Below are 20,711 nucleotides of genomic sequence, written 5' to 3'. Positions count from 1 at the left end.
GGCATTTAGTTACCTAATCACACTTTTAGCCTGAATTCTGCTTCCAAAAATTCAATTTTAAAATCCTTTTTGTCTCTTTCAGGAAGTCATTACGATTTTTCACTTGGTTTTGCTTCCTTTTCTTCTTTCTCGTCAGGTGAATCTGAACTAGTTATAAAATTGCAAATTTCATTTTGTTGCTCATACAAACTCTGGCATATGAATACAGGGGGAAGAAAGCTTCTTAAACATATGCTGAACTTCATCTGAAATGATGGCATGTTAACTTATCTCCTGAAGACAAGAACATTCCCCTGCTTCTTTACTTTTTGTTTCCTATCCTGTGTTGTATGTTTCCCAGGATACGTTTCAGGTTAACGAGTTTAAACTAAGATAAGTAGTCCTCTGAACATTATTTCCAGTGTTTTCTAAGCCCATATGGAATTTTTTACTTCCCATGTTTTGAGCAATTTGTGTATTTATTTAATGCTATATCCTCGTTTTGCCGTTGAGGATTCAAGTGAGAGCGAATTTCCTGGGGCTGAGAAGAGAGGGTTGGATAGAGTTAGTGCTCAGCTGCAGGCTCCAGCCTAGGCTGCGTTCTGAGCCTATGAATAATCTCCCCAGAGCTGCTGAGATCACTTGTGCGCCTGACGCGTGTGTCGCGGTTGACTCGGTGTGACCTTGTTTGACTCCAGAGCGAAGGAAAGGATGCCTCGGTTGACCAGAGCTGTTTGTTTCTAATTCGTCTGCATTTACATACCCTCCATGTCTGCTTTCCATTAACATGTGAGACTTTAGGGAGGGATCTTTTCACAAACAGTTACCACTGGCCAAACTAAACTCCACTGGGCACAGTTGGAGACCATCAAGTGCTTTTGAAAAACTGCCTGTGTTTCTCCTTTCAGACCAATTCCCTGCAGAGCTTGTGTGCTGACAGCTACTCATGGCCAATACTCATGCTTCTCTCTTCCCCATCGGTATGTTACTGCAAAGGAAAAGGAAAAACCCACTTTGGTGTTGCCTTATGAGGCTCATAAGCCAGTGTTCATTGGTTGTCCCTTGAGGTGTTTACTCAGATACTCAGCTCTTTGTTGGGAAACGTCCTCTTGTCTATGGAAATTTCCTTCAGTTGGATGCTTTCATGAGCAATTACAGCCTGTGTTATCTGAGCATAATAAAACTAAATGGCTTCCTGTCACCATAACCTCTGTTTAGTTTTATACTCATAATTTTCTGAATCTCTGTATGGTCTCTCCTTTCTTGGCTTAATTTTGGAACAAGTTCCCTCTTTCGATTTACTTTGCTATTATTTTGCCTGTGTGCAAATGCCTCCTTCAAAATTTTCTTTTGCAATCTCTCCCTATACATTTTTCTTCCTCTCTTAACCTCTCTTTATTTTTCAGGGTGGAAAGGGCTTAAGCATAATTGTTCATTTTATTTCTTTAACTAGTATCTTGCCAGGTTTAGTTGAAGAAATAATTCTGTCTTAGGGTTCCTACATGTCTTTTATATTTCCAACCATCAGTGCACTTTCAGGGAACCACAGATTTATTTTATGGATAGAGCGGGAGGAACAGGGAGTCCTGTTACTGAGCAGGTGTGGTGGCAGATTAGTGAGGGATCTATTGCTCAGTTTAATTCCAGCAGCACTCCTCTCTGAACCATCAGCTACTATCTGTTTCTGTCCTTTCCATCTCCATTCATGCCCACCTGTAAAGCAACGTTAGTATTTTTTTCTTAGACGTGTAGGTACTTTGGGAGCGTTATCATGAAAAATGGATGAAACATTAGACCAATTGTATGATCAAAGGTAAGAGCTTCAGAGATAAAGTTTCTTGCCTGCACACATGCATTTTTGGGAATAAAGGCCTGGCTGAATATCCTATTGCTTACTAGCAAATGTTTTGCCTCAATGTCAATGCCAGAATTTTAATTGCCTTTCTCTCTGACATTAGATATGTAGTCTAAGAAACTGATGTTGCACTGCAGCTGGAGGCTGACATGAGACTGAAGTGACACATCCTTTGCCGTGGAATATTTGTCTCCAGCTGTTCCTTCGTGGGGTGGGTTACGGAGACTGCACCTGTGTGCGCTGGGGTAGCAGCAGCCTGGGAGGATTCCCTGCCATAACATTTGTCTGTGAAACACATACTTTCTCCCTGAGGAAATTGGCTTATGTCAACAAAAACGGAAACTTCAAAAAATCTGCGTAGTGCTGGGAAAAGCTAAGTATCTTTGCTCTTAAATGTGTGGGGTGATTAATTTTGTGTGCCATATTCCTCACACACACATTCTTCTTCTTTTGCCAAAAGCTGAATGTAATTGGCAGTCTATGAATGTCCATAGTTGCCAGACAGCTTAAAATTGAAACACTGTGAAATGCAAACAAATGGAAATGTTTCTCTCTTGTGTAAATATGCAAGAATTATTAAGCATTAAATACCGCCTGCAAAGAGAATCATTTAAGATGGTCAAAGATGAACCCGAGTTTGTTCTTGTGTACACACCTGGAGTAGGAGTCGGGTTCAAGTGGCCTGGACAAGAGGATTCTGCCCTACAAACTGAATTTGCACCCCCTTTTTTGGTTAGTGATGCAGCAGCTTCCTAAAATAGCTGTAGTAAGATGTAATCCTTCACACAGATACCCTCACATGAGAGTAACTTATATTCATATAACTTACATTTTTTCCAGATGGAAGTAAATCACATTGATCTGAAATACTATTTCTGTTGATGTAGATGTGTCCACACTGGGAAAGGTGAGGCTTAGCTAGGTAGGCAGAACACAAGCAGCTTGTGTATACCAAGAAGCTCCTGGATGAGTGGGGACATAATGAGTCCTGCTGGTATTCTTATTGTCAGGGCATTGGTGGCCTGCTTCAGTGAAGGAAAATTACTTGTATGCACCTTTGTTTGTTCTCTCACTCCCTTGCATTTTCTTTTTTTTATTTTCAGATACACCTTAGCTACAACAGGGCAAAGTGCAAAGGAGCTTCAGAAGCTCAGGCAATGAGGAATCTGTTGGTATCTTTGCTGAAAGTCTGCCAGGTAAAGCATGTTTTTTCTGAGTCTCCATTTACCTTCCTTCCTGGTCTATTCTCACCTTTTTAGCTTACAAAATCTTCTGAACATGCCCGACTCATAACTATATGCTAGTAGAGTGCCCAGGAAACTAAAATGCTGTTTTTTGTGAAGGTGAGAGGGTAACACAGCTACAGGGTAAATTAGAAAAACAGGTGGCCAAAGTAAACTTAGATGCAGCCCAAAAATAAAGAAAATTGTGCTTTTTAGAAGAACTGTGCCTACAGAATGAAAATATAAATCTTTTACAAAAACACAATTCTACCGTTACCATTTTTTGTGAACACATCTGCTCAACATTTATATGTATCTTTTGTTATAGATTAAAATGTTTTTGAGTTATCTCTTCTGACCCAGCAATGCCCCACTTTACTTAGCATTCAATTCTGTCAGACCCTTCAAAGTGTAGTGTTCCCCAATACTGCCATTAAGTTGAATAATACATGCATATGGTTTAATCCAAGCTGTCTCCAGCAGTTAGCCTCCTTTTGGAGAGTATCCAGATGTTGCTTGAAAAGAGATGACTGGGAAAGAAATAAACAAATTCACTTGACGAATTGGCCAGTGTATCTTTTGTCTCAGCCATCTTCCACTTCAAAAATCTTGTTCAAGTAAAATAATTGTGCTTGAGACATAAGTAGAGTGGACTTTTTTCATCCCCAAAGCTCAAGGTTTTGTATAAAGATGGTAAAACATAATTATCCCAGGCAAACAGAAGCGGAAACTGAGGCCCAGCTTTTGGGTTAAACTCAGTAGAAAAGGAAAGAGAGAAACCTAGATAGTCTGGAATATTTGGTCTCCTTCAAATATGAGCAAAATTCCTTTCTACATTAACCATCCTTTCTGCAAAACAAAGTGTTTCTGCTCAGAGTGCAAAAACATGGCTGAACTGTAGTGCTCACTCTGCAACTATGGGTACCAAGTGGGCAACTTAGAGCTCTTTCCCACTGTAAGAGCAGTCCATGTGAGGAAAAAAATGGTTATTCATTTCTGCAAAGAAGGTGCTGCAGCATCACCACAAAGCCAAGGAGCTCAGTATTCCTGAAGTGGTTTTGCATGATTATTTTTTGGGTTCACTCTCCAGTTACATAACAACATATGTTTTCCCTATTTACAACATTAAAATAGACTGAGATTTAAAAAAAAAGTACTCCCACTGCAAAAGATATGGCACTGATGCTTACTACTGATATACCCATGTCTTTCTCCTCCAAAGCCAGCTACATGCTGCCTCAATCTGCCATGAAATGCCTGTAATCTCAGAGCCATACTGTAACAGCAATATGCAAGGAAATGAACCCAAAGAAAAAGTGTCTGCTTGGCAATCAGAACTTGGAGATTGTCCCTTAAAGTGTTGATATTTCCCTGGATCTCCCAAGTGTTTCCAGGGGATATTTTGTGTTGGAAGAAAGAAATGTCTCAGCTAAGCCTGAAGGCACCTGTTGGAATGTGTTCCAAACCACAAGGATTGTCAATAGCAGGGATCAGTCTATGCTGGTGGCAGATGTTTTACGCTTGATAGTGACTGGAAGGAAAATTTCCTACCCAGGAACTGTCAAGCACAAGATGTCTGCAGTGTATTAAGAGCTTTAGAAATAAAATACCAGGTTGTGATAGAGATTTGCTTTATGTGAAGTTTCTCTCCCATCAAAATAATTTTCAGGAAGAATTGTTTTTCCTTTTTTAACACTTGTTTTTGACATTTCTGATAAAGAAAAGCATTTTGTTGTAGGTAAAATGACTGTTATGAGATGTAGGTAGGGTAAGAAAGAAGTTATAACTGATATGTTTGAGGGGTTCCTGCAAAGAGTTCTTGCACATGAAATAAAAATGTATGCCCTAACACCTCTCAGCCTTCCTATGTCATAAACAAATCTGGAAACGGAAAGGGCAAATTCTCAGCTGTGAGCCAGGATTAAAACAAGCAGCAAAGTCTGTCTCCTCTGAGCTCCGCTTTGTGCCCCCCTTGCCCAGCACCTCCACAACTGTGAGCATTTTCAACCAGTTGCCCATACCAAATCCTGGAGCTGGAACCTGCATGATGCCGAGGACAGGAGGAATCTTTCATTTTGGTGGATGATGGTTTTCAGAGAGAGCAGTGCCCTTTTGCACCTGTGCAGAGCTCTGGAGCACCACAGAAGGGGCCCTGGTGGAGATGAACTGGTGGACAGAGAGCAGGTGATGAGGTGAAAAGTGCATGATGGCTGTGGTTTATCACTCGGGTATCAGCAAAGCGGACATGCCTCTGTGTGTTTGGATTCCAGTCACACGTCTCTGAATAAGCCTGTCTAAATCAAGGGGCTGCTCAAACCTCGAGCAACTGTCCTCAGCCAGACACCCCAAACCCTCCCACCTTTACCTTCAACACTCACTGGGGACTGCTGCAGTGCGTTGTAAGGCACTGTTCTTAAGAAATCAAGTCTGGAGAGAAATGAGTCTTCTATGCAATTATTTCATACTTTTTGGTTTCTCTGATTCAGCCAAGCACTGAACCTCTCCCTTCTCTCCCACTTCCCATTCACCCCACGAGGCCTCCCTGACCTTGCAATCCACCCACAGTTTCCATGTTACTGTCAGCCTCCTTTCACTTGACTGATGAGAAATATGTGATTGTTCAACACATCATAAAAACCGCCAGAGCAAATGAAGGAGAAATCTGGAAAGTATTTATAGAAAATCTGTAAACAATCATTGCAATCCAGCTATTCAAAGCTGTGCACACATTAGCTTATTAGCTGTAGAGCTGTCAGAGTCTCTTTTGTTATTTCACCTTTTTAAAAAATTAAGGGCTGCTTTGTTACACTCAGCCATTTTGTATTTAAGAGATTCTTTAGCAGACACAATTTCTATTTTGAGCTACAATAAGTGAGATTCTCTTTCCTTATGACTACACATCATTTCATTGACTTCAGAGGTTTGACAAGCACCGATTCACTGACATTCCTTGTGTGCTAAAAGGCTTCTTGAGGCAGCTTCAAGCACATGCATCTGACTGCTGCGTACAGCTCAACATCAGATTCAGATAAGCAGGAAGGAGGAGGTGAGAAAGAAAAAGCTGTGAAGCTCTTCTGGAAAACGGCACAATGCAATGGTGGGACACACGTTGCAAAGTCTCCTTTTTCTCTGCAAGAGTCTGAGGTGTTTCTTACTCACCATAGCATGATTTAACCAGAGCGGGATGACTCCGTCGAGGCTTTTGGGGTAAACCAGCTCTCGGTTGTAGGTATACAGTGTCCAAAAGGATATAGACACAAACTGGAACCAAAATGCAAAATGAAAGAAATTTAAAAATGGAAGACAAACATAACTGATAGGATTTGGTTAGTGCTTTCATTTCTGAGAAGACAAAACATCTCCATGGTTTTTTACATGAAAAATGATGACATTGCCACATAAACTCACTTTATCACACATTTATTCTGAGATGCAGTGTTCTGTGTTGATACTGAGAGAAAAAAAACCCCTGCTTTATAAAGGGCCAACACTGACATTTTCTGTGGAATCCAAGATTAGCTGCTTCTTTTTTTTTTTCCTCTTTCCCTTTCCCTTTGCAGATAGGATCTTTTGATGGTCAAGAAGTTCTCCTCAAGGGACTGTCTGTCAACCCTTTGTTTTGCTCAGTAGCAAAGTAAAAGCAGATCTTGATAAGGCAGTTCACATAAACTTACCCTTTTCCTTCACAATTCATAAGCCAAATTCCTAAAGTGCAAATGAAAGCTGCACACTGTGGGCACCCATTTTTTCCCAGGAGAGCAGAAATTACAGTGGGACAACATAACTGGAGGACAGGATCCCTGGTATCAGTTACTGATACCTGGAAGCTGATTTGCAATTCTTGGCCTGACTTTGTATTTGAGCACACTTTGTGCTTGGGGCTGGAAATCAGGGGTGTGAGACTCTGGAAGAGTGAGACTGCGCCACTGTCCTGCAGGCATGGTGAGGATGCCTGGGGGGATATGAGAGCAGCATGGTGAAGGCTGCTGTGCAGTGAAGATAATTAGCCAGTCTCTCTGACTCCATCCCTGGCAGGGCTTTTTTATTGAGCCAGCTAGCTGAGCTGCTTGTGGACCATGTTTAAGCAGTGCTTCTCAGCCCTCTGAGATTCAGTGGTGGCTGCAGGCATCACTCTCACAGAGTGTACCTACATGTATAAATAATCCATCAGTTCCTGTCCAACCCACGGCATTTTGATAAACAGCGTTGTCTGTGGGGGAGTAGGTGATCCATGATGAATCTGACGTAGGCTGCAACTATAATTATTTTTCTGTGATTCTGTTTCTCTCCAGTGCTTATTTAAAGCTACTCTGGCATCAAAGAAGGAGATGTGAGGTTTTGCTGCCTCTTAGGTACCCTCTAATATCCTCCTGACCTGTGCTGCCCTTTAGAGAAAAGCCCTAAGTTGATAAATCCACAGCTATTTGGACCGTGAGATTAACAGAGAGGTTACACTTCATTCACCCTTTTGGGGTCAATGTGTATCCACCTGAGGACAGCAACCCTAATGTTTGTGCAAGAGGCTTTGCTCTCAACCATGACAGGCTCAGCACTGTTTCTTCTTCTGAGTGGTCCAAATCCATTGCAAATTCAATGGTAAAAGAAAGCCCTTAGTTCTTCTCTATTTTATACACATACTTCTGGTACTATACACCCCTAATCATTTATGCAAACATTATTTTCACATACAGAGACAAAGGGTACTTACTGTGGACACTGGGAAAGCCAGGACACTGAAAAGAAGGTCTCTGCTGGAAATTACGCACTTAGCACATCGCAGTTTCTTAATTAGTCTCAACACATCAGCCAGGAAGGACACCCCATAGAAGACAGCCTGCAAAACCTGAAGTAATTACACCTAATGAGGGAAACTCATCCAGCTTTCATTAGCATGTTCCTCAATGAAATCCGTTCTTGCTCTTCAGGGAGCTGTTTTGTTCGTGAGCTGCAAGCCTGTGTGAGGGAAATAGCTGTTGGCTAAATCTCTTTTACTAACCCAAACTGATTAAATAAAGTTGGTCGGGAGATAACTTTAATAGTATCCCAGTTAATTGACTAAACAGAGATGTGTGATGTGATTCAGATGGGTGAAGCGAAGGGACATGTTGAAAGCCAGCTCCTATGTTAATGGTTGACCACTGGACGTATCTGAGCAGGAGAGAACAAATAATTCCAGGACATGTTTCCTGTAAAGCAATTGCTAGATAGCGTTTCCCACTATTTAGCCAATACAGGTTCTTCTTTCTAGAGACTCACAGTGCAGCTGATCTCAGTGTCAAGTAGCTCAAAATGATGTAAGGTGAGAATTAGGTGCAGAAGTTACAAAAACAGAACCTCTTTTGCTAAACTCAAAGGGATTTAGGAAAGAATTTCAAGTGCTTAGAAGCAAAGATCCAGGTTCCACCAACTAAAACTGAAGTTATTATTTAAGTTTAAATGAAACTATTTATAACTAATGAATTTTAGGGTTGAGAGGTTGTGTTTTGGTTTGAGGTTTTAAAACCATTTACAGGTAGTGAGGGTGGGATTTTTGCAGGAGGGCTCTAGGAGGATTTGATAAAGAATTAGGTAAGTGCTGAGTGACAAAACAGAATTTTCCAGATTAGTGTCATATTGTCGAATTGTCATATTATTATGGTTTAAACAAATATTGCTTTTCTAATTTCTCCATTTTCTCTCCTAACACTACACAGCAGATCGAGATGAACCAGATTTGTCAGACACACAAAGGCAGAACAGAACCTTGAAGAAAAATACTTCTCCCACTGTCTTGCATTTAGCACCGAGTCAGTTTAGTTAACTCATGGAGCCACCTCTTCTTTTTAAGGCTAGGTTGTCCCAGAGTGATGCAATATGGGAAATGCAGCCTACTGCAAACACTGGATCAGCTAGTGATGCTTAAATGGAAAGAGGGCTACAGCTTTTAGGATGAGATCTCTTTTGCCATGATCTTACTCTGAATCAGATATTTATTTAGAGCAAAGTCTCTGGAATTGCGGCTGGTTACTTCATCAGTTTCTGAAGAAGCTGAAAAGGGTGGTGCTTGGGAGGGGACAGGATTAGTGCAATGTTTTTCCATCAGAAATTCCTTTATTATCAAAATATATGAGGGGAGGAGGGGACTATGGTTTCACCATGCCTGTTGTCAGGCAAGGGCTTCTACAAGCTTTAGTTTCCAGTCTTCCTGTGCAACAAAATGACCATAGTTTGCAGTTATCTGCAACCATCCCCAAACATTTTGTTTCTTCCCAGCACAGGGAAAAGATACACTCTTCCCTCGCTATCGGTTCCACAGTCCAGAGAGTCACCACGGTAGGTACAACTGTTGGATTGTTCCCCTCCTTGTGCAGACCCACACCAGTGGAGGTGCAGAGGTGCTGACACAGGCTGGGTAACTGGCCCAAAGTCACCCAGGACCAGGTATCAGAGGTTGTGCATCACCCAGTTCAGCTGCAAAGCCCCACATTTCCTATCAAGGCTTAGGGTGAACAGATATATTTTTACATAAAAAAACCCCCAAGCAGCTTCATCAGCCCAAAACCCCACAGATGTTTTTGTTCAATTCTGAGGCACCAAAGCAGCTCTTTTAAATGTGATTTTTCTGTTCCCATTATCACAGTTAGCAGGCACTACTTCAGTCAGTAGGGATTCAGCCCTCTAAGTCATGGGTCTGGTTCAGTAAAGTCCATGCTGGGATGCAGGGTACTTAGACACAAGCGCATGTTCAGCCCAAATGTCTGTCCCAATCCTTGGTCTCACCAGGACACCAATACCAAGTCCTTAAAGAGCTAAGAAAAGCCTGGTAATAAACAGAAGCTCTTGTTACACCCTGTAGAGTCAGCAGTAACTTTCTGTAAAAGGCATGAAAAATGAACATGAGGGTGGTGACAGTCCAGTGACACATGGTGACTAATTGCCAATAAAGCAATTAGGGAGAGGCCTGGTTCCCAGAGGATGGGGCTATTATTATCTTGTTCATGGTCAGCCTTACATTAATCATGGGACAGGGATAGGCTGCTTCTTTCTCCACTTCAAAATTAACTAAAACAAACATTACTGAAAAGAAACAGTCCCAAAACAGCCGCATTCTCAGCCTGGTAAATATTCTGTTATACACAAGGGAGGGCAATGTTATCTTCTGTATGGAAAATGCTTTTCTGAAAGTGTAACCTGACCCATTTCTCTGGCTAAACATGGAGAAGAACAACTACTGAAGAAGTTTGAACTCAGCCTCAGGAACTTGGGTTTGTGCTGCTGTAGATCTACCCTTGTTCATCACTGTAGTTTCAGAGGTGTTTCAGACACTTTAGTGATCACCCTGTATGTCCAAGAGCAATGGAAGATTATACAAATAATTTTCAAAACAGAAAACTGAGCTAGGATCATCCCTAGTGCTGCTCAGTCTGGCATTGTGCACCCCCACTAGGTTAAAATGCAGGCTCCAAACCCATTTGGGTTATTGTTGTAAGAAAGGTGCATCCAAATCTTGTAGCCCTCCACTAAAGGAAACATGTTGACATTAAAAAAAAAAATACATGAAAACATCAAATTATTCCACATGTCCTGTGAATTTCCCAAGCAGCAGTGCTGGCGCTCACAAATCCATTGCAGGCACTCATGGAATATGAATCCACTGGCTGTAAATAGAACGGATTCCCTAAAGTGTTCCCACACGAACAGAAGGAAGACTGGAAGCATTCAGAAAGCTAATGATTAACCCAAAGAGGAGAATATGGATATGATTATCCCTGTTGGAGAGAGGCTGCTTTCCCCTCTAGACCCTGCAGAGTTCCATGGTGCTGGGTGCTGTAGAAACATTTAATTTGGCCAGATCAATTTTCCAAACTGAGACTCATAGTGACAAAGACAAACCTCAATTTTTATCTAGTGCAGTGATCAAAAGGGCGTTTCTGTTTAACTAACGTGACATGATTTACTTTTGTGTATAAGATCTTGCCATATGTGTATATTGAAATCTCCAACTAGTACAAATAAATCGGGCTCCAAGCTCTGCCCTTAAGGGAGGGATAAATTCAATATTCCGAGCAAGTTATTAGACATAAAAGTCAACATTTAGTGCAGACACTCATCCATTCACATGATAGTGTCCTGGAAAATATCTTTACTAAATACTGGGCCTATTCTGAAACAAATGCAAAGCAGCTTTCAGGACAATTGAAAAGTATTTCCATTATGGAAGGCAAAAGCGTAAGGAATAAATTGGGGTGGGAATGCAATTAATGGTTTTTAAAGGTGCAGTGATTTACTAATGGATTTACAGCAGTGAGCAGATTTTTATGAGCTCGGATATTTCAGGTAATGAATGATTCTGCTTGCACTGTTTTGTGTCACAGATGAATGAAATTAATACAAAACTGTTTTTATCTGTCATTTCTGCTTCTGCAATAATGGGTCAATGAACCTCTTTGATACAAAGCCCACTTATCCTCTTTTTTTCCCCCTACAATAATATTTCCTTTCTGAATCTTGATTGCTATGATCACTAAGAAGATGAATCTGAAGCAATGTCAGAGCTGTAGCTCTCTCGGGAGAGCCACGTGACTAGCAAGGAATTGAATGAAGTGTTAAAAGAGGGTCATATCTAGAAGGAATTCTTCCAGCATCTCTCCAGATAAATGCATTTCCATCCCCAAAAAACGTCATTTTTCCCAGTGTTTCCATTTCAGATCACAGTGAGGTGACCAGAGCAGCTTTCCACAGAAAGGAATTTTTAAATGCAATTCCAAAGAGATAAGAGAAATTTTGGAGGGAAAATTTCCAAGTGATTCAGCCAGCCAGTGCCAGAAGCCAGGCAATCCCGGTCTGGCAGGACACAGGCAGAAGAGCTGGACAAAGGCTGTCTCTGTGTTCCTAGCTCTGGGGAAGCCTCCAAGGCACCACCCAGGCCTGCCCAGCACAGCAGATCCACTGAACCAGAATAGCCCAGTGTGAAGCTTTTGCCTGCTCTTCTTCCCCATGACCATACCTCCCAACATCCTGAGGTGCTTTCTGGAACTGCGTCCAGACTGACAGAAATTCCTTGTGTTGCATGTGCACCCAATGGACATGTGTGGCTGACAGGCACCTCTTGATCCTCCATGTCTCTCAGCAGCAATAGGAAGTAGCTTGATACCAAACCGTGGGAAGTCTTTTAGGTCCTGCGGAGCCCCACATAGAGCACTACAGCATGTGGGACTTGTTGTCTTCTCACCCTCTTCCTCTCTTATAGAGCAGCTCAAGAACCTTTTGCCACTTTTTTGCCTCTGCTTTACCAAAACATGCTACCCAGTTCAGCAGGAGAAGGGGGGTGACAGCATTTCCTTTCCTAATCCCCTTTCATTTTTTGGCAATCCTTTGAAGAGCAAGGACTACCATGAAGGAGTAATTTTGCACACCCTGTCCCATTGCCACATTTTCTTCATGAAAGATAGGCAGTATCTTCAGCCCAAACTATCTCCCTGTTGGCTGGCAGCTCCATTTTAGCATTGGGATCAGATCAATGAGTGGTTAAAAGCTGGGAGACAAAGGACTGGGGAAATGGAGCAAGAGCCCTCACTCATAGAGATTTAATAAGACCTGAGCTGTTCAGCAGATCTGTAAATGAGCTGGCAAAGGGAGCAAATACTGAGGTGGTACACTCTTGTGAATCTGACGGGGTTTTTTTCCCTGTCAAAGCAAAGCCTGACTGTAAAATTGCCAAAGAATCTCAGGATACTGAGTGCCTGAGAGATCAAATAGTAGGCAAAAATCAGTGTTGGTAAGTGCAATGTAAAGCATTTCAGAAAAAAAAAAAAGCAGCTTCAATTATCTGTTTTTCAACAGTGGGTTCTATATTAGCTATCACCATCCAGTAAAGAAATGTTGGACTCAGTGTGGATAGCTCTCTCAACTCGCCCTCTCCTTGCCTACCAGTGATCAAAAAAGACAAATAGAGAGTTAAGAGTTGTCAAGAAGAATTAAAGAACAAACAAGGAAACACATTTAGGCCACTGTATAAATCCATACATAATTGCTCATAATATATATATATTTTTATATATATATATTATATATAATATCATATATATATAATATCATATATAATTGCTCATAACTTGACCACTGCAGCCTGCCCCATCTACCCCCTCCTGAAACTTGAAAAACTGCTGCATAGGGCGGCATGGATGCTATAATGAAAGAAGCAACCCTTTGTGAAGAGAAATGAAAAAGGCTTGGACTTCCAGCTTGCAGAAAAGAGTAACTGAGATGATAATCTAATGCCACTCTAATGAGTGGCAAAGAAAACATGAACAGGGATGGATGATTAGATTACAACACAGAAATAATGAGGCATTCAGTTCAGTTGTCAAGGAAGCAGGTTTGCACCCAACAAAATGAACTGCTCTTTCAGGCAAGGCACACTTGCCTCGTGGCACACAGAATAGGGAAAGTACCAGAAGTATGAACAGGCATGTTTTTCCTTTAGAGAGGTGAAAGGAAGGCTTTGAATGGGTATTAGCTACCTTAGCCTGGATTTATTTTTCGGCTGGGGTAGTCAGTATGCTAGTGGGACAGTAGAGCCATGGAAACTTCATTTCATGCTTGTTCATGCTCTTGCCTTGTGCAGCCTTTCCCTGACAATCTACTTCTGGTCACTAAGGGAAGCTGGATGATCATTTCAGTGAGTATTTCTTCATCCCAAAATGCTGGGTGATGGGTTACTTGCTTTGTCCTTTTGATCTCATGCTTTAGATCTGGGTGGTAAATCTCATTATTATGGTGCCAGGGGATGGGGATGGAGATGCTGTTTTGCCTGAAAGTATGGGTGAGCAGCCATTCCCCAAAATGGCTATACTGATAAACACACAACATCACAATTAGCAGTACATATGCCACCCCAACTGCAGTGATATATGTGTATCCTCAACCTTCCACAGCTGGCTTGGCCACTGAGGAGAGCGCTGTGGCTCCCGGAATCCCCAGGTAGCGGCCACTTCACTTGCCATTCACTGCCTCTTCGTTGCAAATGTTTTGCAGAGTCACAGAATAGTTGAGGATGGAAGAGAACCAATTCTCCACCTCCCTGGGTGTCTCCAAAAGCCCCACTTGGAGCTGGGGAGCCTTTAGGCTTCCACTGAACTCCAGCATAAGGTGTCTCCTTTTGAAGGGTAAAAGTAGAGACAAACATGCCCCAGACCAGACCTCCCACTCATACTTAACTTTGACAGTCACACAGAATGGATGAAAGGCTGTATAGATCCTGGCGGTCACCCTTCAAATTAGCAAGTGTCTCTGAAAGTTTTCCCTTGTAGGAAACCTCTCCACAAGCCTGGTCTTTCCACCCCACCACCACTACTTCCCTGAGCTGCTGATGGATGCCTTGGACTCTGAACAAACCTTCTGCCCTGGGTATCTCTTGTGCTTTCACTTTGATTTCTCTCCTGTGAAATGTTGGCACATTAGAAGAACCAGAACACATTACAGGCTCTCATTTTCTGTGTGCTTTTAGGAAATGTACAACCAGTTGATAGCACTGCTAAAACGCATGTAATAATGTCACAAGAACCTCTCTCCGCAGGCTGGAATTTCTTTCCTTTGTGTTTTCAACTAATTATCAAATGAAGCAGGACTCTGAATGGCTAAATTAGTACTGTGCTCTGCTTTGTTTTACCCTTCCTGTAATTTAGAGGACATAAAAGCCTATTAAAAAAATTGAAGTAAAACTCCAAGCATTGAAGTGTATTGAATTAAAGGTTAGAAAACAGGCACCAAACCTGTGTGTGTTCTGGCTGAACAAAGCCCCACTTTTCTGTCCTTCTCCTCACTGACAATGTCTCTTTTACAAGGAAGCAGCTAGCTTCAAAGTACTTTCTGAAAACCAAGCATCTCGCTAGCCAGTATTCTTTCTGCCTGAAACCTGTGAATACATTTCACAGCACAAGCACAGATCCCTCCTTAGTTTCCTTTGGGGTATAAACCACCAAAGGAAGCAGTTTAACAGCAGCAAATACACCAGCTGCATATGTCTTGAGGAGCAGATGGCAGACAAACAAATAGACATATTGGTATCACTGTACAACACGATTTGCTTACCAGATTGAGGACTGTCAAATATTTCCACTGCCCACCGTAAAGGAACACTTCAGATGGCGGCTCTTCTGCTTTTACTTGTGTGGTGGAATAGGCAATGAAAAAATACCAGACAAAAGCAAGGCAGTGGTACGTGGCAAGAGTAGAGATTTCCATGCTTCAGCCAAGAGCAACTGACAACTGGTCTGAAAGCAGCTTTTCTCTTAAGGTGCTCAGTGCATGGGATAAGGCAAGGCAGGAGGGTTTACTTCGGAGCAGTCTCAGGACACGATGCCACTTTGCTCTTGTCAAAAGGAAAAATCACAAGGCTGTGAACTTTGCTTCTGTTTGTTTCCCTTTTCACTGTACAGATAGGCTGGGGGGGTGAGGGGGATGAGAAGAATAGGCTTACTCCCTGGATTTAAATGCCTTGCTCAAGATTAACAGATTAGTTGCAGAGTTACATAAGTTTTGGGTTGGGTTATTTTTTTGCTAAAGTGGGGGGAGTTTTGCTGCTGATTTTGTGTAACAGGCTGTCATGTGTCGGGTAGAGAGTGAAAACAAGTGGCATTTTCCTCACTTGTAGCTGTGTTTGCAGCCATGTCTCCAGCTCAGCTTAGGAAGCCTCTGTGACTTGTGCCGAAGAAAGAAGTGGGAAATGTAATGGTCTGTGAAAGAAAAACCTAGTTGATTTGTTGGTAGGCTATGGAGGTGTCAAGGAAGCTGACAGGATTCATAGGTAAAGGTCCTTGGGGTCGAAAATTTCTGTGGCTGTTCACATTTATGCCACCTTTATGCCGTTCCCCACAGCTGGGATTCATCACAGCTGTGCTTTGCAGGCTGGACAAACCCTGAGTCACTCTGAAGATCTGGCAGGGATGGAGACACAGGGCAAAGGCTTTGGGTGACAAACAGGAAGTGCTGAGCAGTGTGTCTTGCCTCTCTGCTTCTTTATTTGCTACCATTCACCTTCAGACAGCCCCTCTTCCCTGGCACAACATCATCACATCATCAGGGCTGAGAAGAAGAGAACAACCAATACAAAATGACCCTAAAATGAAGCAAACAAAACAACTCCCAATGGCTGTTTTTCCCTCTCCTCCTGCCTCACCAAGCAGCCATAATTAGCACTGGAAAACACATACAGCATTTCCTAGAGTCTCCATAATTGCCGTGCTCTCAGCAGTAATTGCCACCTGAGTGTTTCATGGGGGCCTTGACGGGGAGCAGGTATCATGCCCCAGCCCATAGCTGGACCTTCCCCATGCAGGATGGGGAGGCAGGATGCTCTTCCCACCCTTGAAGAGGTTGCCCCATGAGCGGGGCTCAGCTTTGGCTGAGCAGGGCTCGGCTTTGGCCAAGCACACTTCATTAAGAGATTTCTTTCCCTCCCTGCCTTTTAACTGGTCTACAGGCAGCATTGAGCAATCTGCTGTGTTTTGGTTTGGCTTGTTTTTATCTGGCTTTTTTTCCCCCTCCTACTGGATGCAAGGCTCCATGTGGGATAATTTCCTAGGAACTCAGAGAGCAATCTGCATGCATGTTGGGAAACAGACCTTGCACTAAGGCACTTCAATAGTCTCCTGTGTTTCATTGACTTCTCCCCTAATTCAGATTGCCCACATCCAGATCCCCCAGGCATTCCAGCCACCACAACCCCAGTGAATTATTGCTGCCTCACTTAAGAAAAAGAAAGACGTAGAGCCTTCTGTGGTTGTTTGAGGTTAGAAGAGAAAATCCCCTGCCAGGAAAAAAAAAAAAAAAAGGGATTATGTTTTCTGTACTCTGACAATGTCACCAATCTTTTCATAGAATCATAGAATTATTTGGGTAGGAAGGGACCTTAAAGGTCATCTAGTCCCAGCTCCCCTGTCATGGTGTCTATTGTGGTGGTTTAGTAGCTTAGGAAACTTGGTTTGTAGGGACTGGAAAAAAACCAGCTGGTCGAAACTTCTGTCCCTACAAACCAAGTTTCCTAAGCTGCTAAAACACCACACATGGGGAGGGACATCTTCCACTAGACCAGGTTGCTCAAAGCCTTGTCCATCTTGGCCTTGAACACTTGAACAGACCGGGCATCCATAACTTCTCTGGGCAGCCTCTTCCACGGCCTCACCACCAGTGAAGAATTTTTTCCTAGTATCTAAGTTAAACCCACTCTCTGTCAGTTTAAAGCCCTTCCCCCTTGTCCTATCCCTACATGCCCTTGTAAAAAGTCCCTCTCCAGCTCTCTTGCAGAACCCTGTTTAGGCACTGTAAGGCTTCCCCAAGGTCTCACTGGAGCCTTCTGTTCTCCAGGCTGAACAACCCCAGCTCTCTCAGCCTGTCTTCACAGGAGAGGTGCTCCAACCCTCTGAGCATCTTCGTGGCTTCCTCTGGACTTGCTCCAACAGGTCCATGTCTTTCTTGTGCTGGGGACCCCAGAGCTGGATGGGACTGCTCCAGGTGGGGTCTCACGAGGGTGGCATAGGGGGGCAAAATCACTTCCCTTGACCTGCTGGCCACACTACTTTTTATGCAGCCCAGGATACATTTGGCTTTCTGGGCTGTAAATAAACATTGCCAGGCCGTGCTGAGCTTCTTGTTAACAACCCCCAGACCTTCTCCCCAGGGCTGCTGTAAATCCATTCTCCCCCAGCCTGTATTTGTGCTTGGAATTGCCCTGACCCAGGTGCAGAACCTTGCACTTGGCCTTGTTGAACTTCATGAGGTTCACACAGGCCCCTCTCTCCAGCCTGTCCAGTCCATCTGGATGCCATCTCTTCCCTCCAGAGTGTCAACTGCACCACACAGCTTGGTGTCACCAGCAAACCTGCTGAGGGTGCATTCAGTCCCACTGTCTATGTCACTGCCAGAGACGTTAAGCAGCACAGTCCTTTAGGAATGCCGCTTTCACTGCTTTCCACTTGAACATTGACCTGTTGACCATAACACTTTCAGTGCAACCATCCAGTCAATCCCTTATCCACTGAGTGGTGCATCTGTCAAACTTGTGTCTCTCTAGTTTAGAGACAAGGATGTCATGTGGGACAGTGTCAAATGCTTTGCTCATGTCCTAGAAAATCTAGCAGGAAAGGGTTTTCATTCTCCTTTACAGAATTTCTGGGTAGGGGCAGTGCCATTATGAGCTGCTCTTCCTTGTCTAGACTCATCCCTGTGACAAAAGGCAGGAAGAGAATAGGACTTCAGCATGGAAGGGTCTGTTTTAATAATAGTTTGCACACCAAAGACACCAGGCAGTCAGCTCTTTTAACAAGTAATCTTCACACCAGTCTTTCTGAGGTTGAGTGCAACTTAAAAAATGGGAAGGCTGAGCATTCTGCTCAGTAGGTGCCTGAATGCATGCAAATGAATGTAAATGTATGCAAAATGGCAAGGTATATTTTTTCTTTTCTGGAGGATTTTGGCCAGTATGGCTGGGAAGGTGTCAAGTGCGGTGACAGTTTTCTGATGTGGACATCTGTCCCTCAGACTGAGACCATCTGCTTTGTTTTCCCATATACGAGAAGGAAGATACATTCCCTTCAGCCTAGATAAGGGATGAAATTTGGATGCAGAAACATCACAAAGAAAGCATGAGCACCAAATAGGATCTGAAATCCAACATTCCACACTTCATGGAGTGTTTCTTATTTCACATCCAGTGTGATGTAGCAAGCAAATACAGGGGAAAGGTCATTATCTTACGCCATCTCTCCATGGGTATGAACATCAACTGAAGGTTAAGTGGAATAAAGGATTCAGCCCAAATCTTTTTGCAGTGAGTGGAAAAAGGAAGAAGGAGCACAGTGGGGTCCAGCAGATGTGCTGCTGCAGATCTAGTGGGACTGTTTATGGAAACACCATTTTTCATCTGCTTGGTACCACACCCCAGCTCACATCTGCTTCTCCCCTGGAGCTGAGCCACATTCACACACTCTGACAATGCTCCCAATCCACTTCAGGGGCTCATCTGATTTATGCAGAGATAGCTGACTTCGTGCTGAAGCAAACTGGGAGCTCCCAGTTAGTTCATTAACATGGTTCAGCTGAAGGATAGAACAAGTATCTGGAGCTGTAAATCACCTTGTGTACACAAAATGTCATCTGCTCATGCCCAGTTCTACGAGAGTGACTTAGGCCAGCTTGCTTGGCTGCACCAAAATGGGTTTGACTCATTCATGTTATAAATACGGTTCAGGTACAGAGGCAACAGCAAACAGTGTAAAGTGGCAATATCTTAGATGATTGTATGTCTTTGCTGGTGGGCATGGTATTTCCAGGCCATCAAGCAGTCCCCAGTTAAGTCCATCATTACCATAAAGTGTTTAATTACCACCTCAACCTGTTGCTAATGAAGCAGCTGATAGAAACAAATATTTTTGCTTCTTTACTTCTGACAATTCGTTTAAAGAAAAGATAGGAGCCTTTCAAATATTCTTCAATATTTTTGTACTGGCAAGGTTTCCTCTCTGCCAGGGCAGTATCCAGTGATGGCAAAACAAGTAAGAGCAAGGCAGGAAATTACTGGCAGGTGACAGCAGTTAGGATCAGGTGGTAGGAACAGATTCAAAGCCACGCAAAAGCCTAGGAGAGGTTTGGGGACTTAAAAAACCCCCTGTTGTTGTGTTTAACTCTTTTCTAGGCACCATCTAAGAATAAGGGACTGGTATAGAATGGGGTCTTGCTTCTGCCAGAGTGATTTTATAAGGTGAAAAAGCCACAAGGAGTTGGGCAAGTACATTTTTCTTCTAGTTTTTTTATGTTTCTGTCCTTGACAGAGTTCTGCTATTTCATGTGTAGATTTCCTAGTTTGGGCATTTTTAATTTACTGCTGTTATTATCTGCCTTGCATTAGGGGCAGCATCCCTTGAAATAGGGGCCTGGGGCCGTTCTTGTGCAGCATCTTCTGTGCAGAACATGAGCCTGTGCAGGGGCTCTGCCTCCCTGTGTTCTGGCTCATTTGCAGGTAGTGCAGGGTTTTGTGTGGAAGATGTGTTTTCTGACAAGCATTATCCGAGAAAGCTTTTTAACATGTAGCGTGAGGCTGCCTGAGCTCCATGTCCCCAGGGACATGGATAATGACAATTCATTCTATGACAGCCCCAAAGTATGAAATGAAAGACAATTGACAAAATTGCAAGCTTGGCATAGTCTGCTCCAGGCATCCTCAAATCCTGAGGCAAATTCTGCAAAATCATGCAGTTGGTATAATTCACAAGACTTAATTCTCTCTGGTTTTACTTGTCTTGGGCTTTGGTAGCTTCTGAGGGTTTGACTTTTCCAACTTTTCTTTGCAGCTGTGCAAGCAACAAGTGTAAAAATAAAATCTGAGGGCTTTGCCCAGCAATGCAGCAGTGATAGCAACAAGTAATGAAGATTGATTAAAAATATCCTGAAAGATTTCACTACAAATCTAAGAAAAGGCAATGCTGCAACATCTGCCTAATGTGTGTGACAAGTAGGGAAATTATACAGTTCTATGACAGCTTATGCATCCTCCAACATGCACCTCCCCTCTCTATCTTGTGTAAGATTGATATTTTTTAATACATATTTTTAATGAGAAGGCAGGAAATCGCTTACCTCATCTTGATATCTTTGTTCTGAATTGACTTAAAAGGTTG

General features: G+C 42.9%; 1 protein-coding gene and 1 long non-coding RNA gene across 5 annotated transcripts in view; one reads left to right on the top strand and one right to left on the bottom strand.

Moving 5' to 3' along the window:
- LOC125328455 (androgen dependent TFPI regulating protein) overlaps positions 1–15,544 on the bottom strand; it is a 30,698-nt gene extending 15,154 nt beyond the window's left edge. Inside the window, exons 1-3 of one of the 3 annotated variants that reach the window (XM_048309164.1) lie at positions 15,130–15,544; positions 7,766–7,900; positions 6,217–6,318 (exon numbers count right to left, since the gene is read on the bottom strand). In XM_048309164.1, the coding sequence (XP_048165121.1) occupies positions 6,217–6,318; positions 7,766–7,900; positions 15,130–15,282 (390 nt within the window). In that variant the 5' untranslated portion in view covers positions 15,283–15,544. The remainder of the gene's footprint in view (positions 1–6,216; positions 6,319–7,765; positions 7,901–15,129) is intronic. The other 2 variants (XM_048309154.1, XM_048309174.1) reach the window with 2 other exon arrangements.
- LOC125328466 lies at positions 1,450–14,731 on the top strand. 2 transcript variants are annotated; one of them, XR_007204728.1, is made up of 3 exons: positions 1,450–3,030; positions 9,310–9,369; positions 13,664–14,731. It is a non-coding gene; the product is annotated as an uncharacterized LOC125328466 (long non-coding RNA). The 2 variants fall into 2 exon arrangements; XR_007204729.1 differs by lacking the exon at positions 1,450–3,030 and having other exon boundaries at positions 8,615–9,369; positions 13,664–13,717; positions 14,349–14,731.
- Positions 15,545–20,711: the final 5,167 nt, after the last annotated feature.

The sequence above is a fragment of the Corvus hawaiiensis genome, chromosome 1 (genome assembly GCF_020740725.1).
Source record: "Corvus hawaiiensis isolate bCorHaw1 chromosome 1, bCorHaw1.pri.cur, whole genome shotgun sequence".
Taxonomy (NCBI): Eukaryota; Metazoa; Chordata; class Aves; order Passeriformes; family Corvidae; genus Corvus; species Corvus hawaiiensis.
The sequence above is the reverse complement of the archived record's forward strand: the minus strand, read 5'-3'. Positions and strand labels throughout refer to the sequence as shown.